We start from the raw sequence: 6,744 nt of genomic DNA on the forward strand, positions 1-6,744 counted from the left end.
GGCATTACCATGCACATAAAGAGGATTCCTGGACTGGACCCCGAGATTCCAGCGAGTGTCCAAGGCCAGGAGCAATTAAAATGAGCACCAGCTGACGGTCCGGCCTCATAAATGGCGGAGCGGAACAATGACGGAATGTTTTTTTTTCCAGAGCTTACACAAGCGATAAAAAAAATAGGGACCCATACCCGCTCCGACGAGACTGCAACGCCGGCGCGCCCGGACCGGACGAGCGGGCAGCACAAAGGAGCAATTAATGCGAAATTGTAGCTGCATAATTGCTGAGCATGCAGCAGGGGGGGGTGGGGTGGAGGGACGGCCGCGTTATAAAGAAGCAATTACTGCCGCACAAATGCGCTTGGCATGCACAAAAGTGGCAAGTCGAAAAAAGTGCAAAGCGTATACGTAAAGTGCAGCTAGGGCAAATCAAAGGCGCCTTTTACTGGCCATTTGCTGTCCGAGATGAATGCCGAACGGCAGGACAGGGCCGGTGCTGGCAAACAATTGCAATTACATTAGAAAAGGCACAGCAGTTGCAGAGTCAGAATCAGAAGCGGGAGCAGCCGCAGTGGAAGTAGCAGCAGCAGCAGCAGCAACAATGACATCAGTTAGGACAAGCCACGGCCACCCACGTAGCGCGCTCGGCTTCCGTTGCATGCCAGGCACGTTGCAAAATTGTCGCAACGCAAAGAGTCACAGAAAAAAGCGGGCCATAAAAATGCTCGCCGCACACAAAAGCCAGGGCCAAACGAATTGCCAATTTAAATGTGAATAGAAAATTGCAATGACGTAGCGCCGGCACCCACCAGCACCCGCCATCGCCCTTTCGTCGGGAGCCATAGAGGTCTGTCATCGCCATCCTTTTATGCATCTTTTCACAATCGCCAATCACTCACTCGCGCAAACAATGGCGCTGCCACATGCCACCCAGTCAGTACCCAGGCGCCCGGGCGCCCAACCGAAACTTGGCTCAATGTCGAACACAGCCACAGCACAAGAAAAAATTGCACTCGAAGACTGTGCACATTAGCATCACCGTGTGCACCATGTGCACCATGAGCACCATGAGCATTTGTTGTATAACCAAGAGCACATGCTCGCGCTTTAAGCAGTTCGATCACACATAATACACTTCAATGAAGAGCGCACAGAACTGTAAGGGATCCATTGCCGCTCTCAAGCACTTAGCAAAAGGGTATCAAACCCATGCGAGAGTATACAAAGAAATACCAAGGCAAAGAAATAATTCTAGCTTATAAATAAATACAAATGTTTCTAAACAAAACTGACTCAACATACATACATACAATTAGCGAAAACATGCAGAAAATTAATTTTGAGCGGCATTACCAGTAAAATAGGTCGTTTGAATGATTCATTCTATGCTTATCACTTTATACATAAATAAATACCTACTAATTCTTATCAGCTTTTGGACAAATTATTCCATTCTTGGGCTATTTTTGGGCCGTTCTGAGAACTTGGTAAAGGTACGAAAAGTTACCTGAAACTAAGCGATTCCTACTGCAGTTGCGATAGCTTAAAGTTCGATGTTCGATTTGGCAGTATTCAAATTGAAATTGAATTGTTCGCAAACACGGACAGCCTGCTAGGGTCAGGGATCATGTTGGGACTGGGAGGGCAACAAACCAATTAAGATAGATCTGCGATCATGTGACCCACGGCAAACCACAGGCCGCCGTGCAAACAACAACCATATCGAGTCCGAGACTAGGTCTCAGACTGAGTCTCAGTTTCCAGTACAATCTGTGCATGGGTGACCTTATGCCTTACAAAAAACAACAAAATTTTAATTGCATAATGAACGTGCGGATTTCAGAGCTTCTGGACCGGACTGATAAACATATTTTCGCCCCGCGAAAGGCATTCAACCCAACCGAAAGTCCAGCGATAGGCCTATGGATGCACTGCCGGTAGATAGGAATTTTTGGTATAAAAGAGGCACCGAATTCCGATGGAGTATGCAGTCACCTTCTGGTCTGTGTTTTAGCATCGTGCCAAGTGCCAAGCCCACAGAAGTGAACAACACTCGTAATCCAGAGACCAATCTGAGAAGCCAGCAAGATGAACAAAATCCTGCTACTGATGGCCTGTGCGGTCACTCTGGTCGCCGCTGGACGTATTGCTGTGAATCCAGGCAAGGTTCAGGGTATAGGTAACGTCTGATTCCGCTGAATCCTCCCCAGATTCCACTCTCCTTCCTTTTACATCCATTTGCTTTACAGGACGCATGTCTCTTGGGGATGTGCAACGTCAAAGGTTTATCCTGGATATTGTACAGAACATCCATGAGCCGCTGCAGAATGATGAACTCATCCGACTGGATCAGGGTTTGATTGTGGAACCTCAGCGTTACCGCGGCGGTATTGATGGAGAGATGCAGCACGTCATTGACTTGGATCGCCAGCGGCGTCTCCTGGACGAGCATCAGATCTGCTCGGTTGTCCGCGTGGAAGACGTGCAGCAGCTTCGTGGCATTTATCGCCTGCTGGTCAGGGCCGTGGACTTCGAGACTCTGCAGCGCAATGTCGTCTACCTACGGAGGAACATCAATCCCGTCCTGCTGATTAATGCCTTGGTTCGAGCCATACGCGATCGCGAGGACACCCAGTCCCTGATCGTGCCCGCTGTCCAAGAGCTGCTGCCCGAACTGTACCTGGATCCCCAGGTTATTGAGCGTGTGCAGCGCATTCAACTGGAGCAGACCCAGCGCCCCACACTCATCGATGTCGTCGGCTTGGGTCAGCATCCCATGAATCCCATGATGAACATTTTCAATCCATTGCGGCAAATGCGTATGCAGATGGCGTTGGCTAGGCAGCAAGCACAAAAGTCGCGTCTGTCCGTGCTTGGAAAGAACCGTGTGGTGATCCCCATTGAGGGACAGGAGCAGGGCCAAGGCATTTCCCTCCTGACCGACGATATCGGCCTGCGCAACTTTGTCCAGAACCTGATTCAGGAATTGGCCCTTGTAGAGGGTGAGTCGCAAGAGGTTCCGCAGCAACGCATTCCCCAAGAGTTGGAACAGGATCAAGATATGGATATCAATACTGGACGATTGCTCTATGTGAACCGTCGTCGCCTCCAGCAACAGCAGCAGGAAGAGGATCAGGATCAGCAGGAGAACATCTATGGCAGCGAGAGGGCGCGCTTTATGCGTGTTCTGCGTCGTGACAACAACGATGATGATGATGAGGACGATGATGAAAACGTGATTAAGATGGGTCGTGTGCCTCTGCACCGTGTAATCGGGCAGCGAAACATTAACTTGGGTGGCCGCAACGACTTGCCCACTGTGAATGCTAACAGCGATCGCCTGTTGCACGTCAACCGCCGCCGAATGAACAGCATCCAGCAGGAGCAAGTGCAGCAGGCAGGAGGTCAGCGTTTGCCAGGACTGATCCGCGGTAGCCGGTACAGCGAAGGACGTCGAGTAGTTGAAGAGCAGGATCAGGATCAGGATCAGATCCAACAGCGGTATGGAAATCAGGTGGAAAGCTATGCAGATCAACTGGAGAGCGTCAGCCGCGACGATGAGCGTCTGGTGCACATCAATCGTCGTCGCCTCAACCATGCCGGCGTCAGCCAGCAGCAGAAAATGGTCCCCCGTCGTGTGGCCTCCATCGGTGAGGTACGTCAAGTGCTCGATCGGCCCATCCAAGATGAGGATATCCTGAAGCTGATACGCAGCGATCATCGTCTGTCCATCATGAGTGACGACGAGATCTTGGCCATGCTGCAGCGAAACCGTGAGAAGCGTCTACATAATTTGACGGACAACGACGTCGATGTCGAGCAGTTGCAAGGTTTGAGTGATGAGGAGAAGCTGGAGGAGCGCGTCAGACAGGGCGAACGCTTCCGCCGAAGCCTCACCAACCATCGCCAGGAGCAGCAGGGTCAGGACTCCCGTCGGAGCGAGATTCTCCTGCACAATCTGCGCCAGTTGGTGGCTCGCCTGAACCAGGAGACCATTGGGCAGGGGCAGACCATTGATAAAATGAATGTGTGGCTCAACAATCCACACCAGACCACATCCGACCGGTATGCCCTTCGCTTGAACCAGATCCGCGTCGATTCCCTGCGCAATCGTCAGCTTTTGGAGCAGATCAACCAAATCAAGCAGCACATGCAGCAGGCCATTGACCAGCTCAACATTCACTCGATCCGCGGTCAGTTCCAGGAGCAGCGCCAAGTGGAAGCTCTCATTGCTGATGTCCTGTTGGGCCACCTTGGCCAAGTCGGCATCCTGCGAATTGTGCGTGAGTTGATCCAGGAAAACAGCCAGCAAATCGATCGCTCTGGCCTGGGTATTCGCCTCAGCGATCCTCTGATCCGGTACACACTGCGCCGGATTGTCAACATCGTGGATGATCTGCGCGAGCAGCTCTTGGATGGGTACAGGAGGGACCAGCTGGGCATGCAGGGTGTGTCCATCAATGATGTGCGCGTTGACAAGCTGCGCACCCGCATCGAGGAGATCGACATGGACCTGACGAACCTGATTGGACAGCAGCAGCAGCAGCAAGGTCGACAAATGCAGCAGCAGCAGATTATTGTGGGCCGACAGCGCCGCCTGAACAACAAGCCCTTCCTCATCGACATGGACATCAGCTCGGAGCGAGCCCAGGATGTCGTCATTCGTGTGTTCTTGGGTCCCAGCCTAGACTCCCAGGGTCGTGAGGCAACCTTGGACGAGCGCCGACGTGATTTCCTCCTGCTGGACGCCATCAACGTGGAGCTGCAGGCGGGCACCAATCGCATACAGCATCGTTCTATCGACATTCCGTGGACCAGCCGAGATGTCACGCCCCTCAGTGAGATCTATCGCCGTGTGATGATGCACCTGCGTGGTCAGCAGGAGTTGGATATCCAGGAGTTGGTCGGCGAGAATGGTCGTTTCCCACAGCGTCTTCTCCTGCCCCGTGGCCGCCCTGAGGGCCTGCCCATGCAGCTCCTTATGATTGTCTCCCCAGTTCTGGAGCAGCAGGAAAGGAGGATCATTCCCAGCATCAGCTTGGGCATTGGCTCTGCCTCGCTGCAGGACGTCCGTCCCCTCGGCTACCCCCTGGATCGTCCCATCACTAACGAGCAGGAGCTGCTCCAGCTGCCGAATGTCCACCTGCAGGATGTGGTTATCGTCCAGGAGAACTAAGCTTGACCGGATTACCAACCGACCGACCGACCACCCGCTCTGTACCCCATTTGGAAGCCCACGAAACGAACCTTAGCTTTTAGTTAAACGAACCTAAATCTGTAGCAACAATTTTTTTTTTGTATAATCTTGTAATCGTTGTACATTTATAACTATATTAACTCTGAGTAAATTCTTTGCAATCGATGCAAAAAAGCATTAAAACTTCATGTGTTCCTAATCAAACCAATCAAAAGAGCAGGGCAAAACCATCAACTAAAAGACCCAACCATGTGGTTCACTCTACTTTTTTTATTTTGGGCACTATAAAAATCCAAAGAAGTTTGCAATGCCTTAAAGGAAGGCTTTTTGTCTCAAAATTAGAAGCCGTTATTACAAAACGGTAATATTTTGTAATTTTTAATTTAATTAATATATTAATTGAGTTATAAATATATAGCATTAAAGGCCAATAGAATTTCCCACACAAGCCGTAAATGCTAATCAGATACTTTTCGGTCAAGTTCCAACTAACCATTACATTCTATTCTTTGCCTGTAGATATTTAAGCTGCCACAGAACTGTGTCCGCAAGAGTATTAGAAGCAACGGTGCCCGAAAGCAGCCTTTCACATCGTATCTGTTTGGAATTCAGTTTCTTTAATAGTCCTCAAAGTAGTTATATGTATCATCGTTTTATCCTCCTCATACTCGTACTCTTTTCACGTACACTTGACTGGCTTTTCTAATTTCGGAAAACAATTTCAATGCAAATTGCATGTCCGTCGGGGCTGGTAGGGATTAAAGGCAGTCCCCACGCCCCCAAACAATAGCCGCCCACAAAACGTATCGATGTGGGGCTGGCCAGACAATGCAGCTACAAAATGGCTAGAAGGCAGCCAGCCAGCCCATCCTGAAACTATAATAGACTTTTCTTATTCTTGCCACACAACTCAATTTGCAACAACGACAGAGATCCCATCCTATCACATTGAATCCCGTTCCCCTTCACCTGTGCATATCTGCCATGGCGCAGACGCCCAGCGAAGCGTCAATTGCCAAATTAATTGGCCGTAAAAAATTGAAAATGAAAATATAATCACACTTTCCGTTGTCGAGCTCACGTTGTCACTGGCTGGCAACAGCTCCACACGGAGCTGTCAGCCCTTAACCCTCTGTTTGTGCGAGTGCCAGGCTATAGAAACGTTTTTCTCATCAGGGCAGACCCTGGATGCGGACCGAAGCGGTTAGCCAACCAAGGAAAGGCAGACGTATTTTGCTGGAGGCGGTCAAACGTTGCATTTTTCCTGCTCCCAATCCCCCCGTTCCGATGGGATATACCCTATGGAACGTAGCGGGCATGCTGCTATGGCACATTGAAAGCTCAGTGATGGTAATAATAGGTATATAATAATATATAGATACTAGCTGATCCGGCGAACCATTTGTCGCAGTATTGTGAACTATTTATGTTACTTCGAACGATGTCATTTAGAAGGTTGAATGGAATGTACGAATGGACTACAGAACAGGCCTAAATATGTATCCGTGCCGATGAGCAAACCATTTAATGGTTCTGTTTCTGGTTTCTCA

At 50.0% G+C, this 6,744-nt stretch overlaps 1 protein-coding gene across 1 annotated transcript; it reads left to right on the forward strand.

Moving 5' to 3' along the window:
- Nucleotides 1-1,979: 1,979 nt before the first annotated feature.
- Nucleotides 1,980-5,361, forward strand: LOC108153518 (fat-body protein 1). The gene is made up of 2 exons (XM_017283577.2): nt 1,980-2,176; nt 2,247-5,361. Exons 1-2 carry the CDS (start codon nt 2,086-2,088, stop codon nt 5,171-5,173), a joined length of 3,018 nt encoding a protein of 1,005 aa, XP_017139066.1. The 5' UTR covers nt 1,980-2,085; the 3' UTR covers nt 5,174-5,361.
- Nucleotides 5,362-6,744: the final 1,383 nt, after the last annotated feature.

The sequence above is a fragment of the Drosophila miranda genome, chromosome XR (genome assembly GCF_003369915.1).
Source record: "Drosophila miranda strain MSH22 chromosome XR, D.miranda_PacBio2.1, whole genome shotgun sequence".
NCBI lineage: Eukaryota > Metazoa > Arthropoda > Insecta > Diptera > Drosophilidae > Drosophila > Drosophila miranda.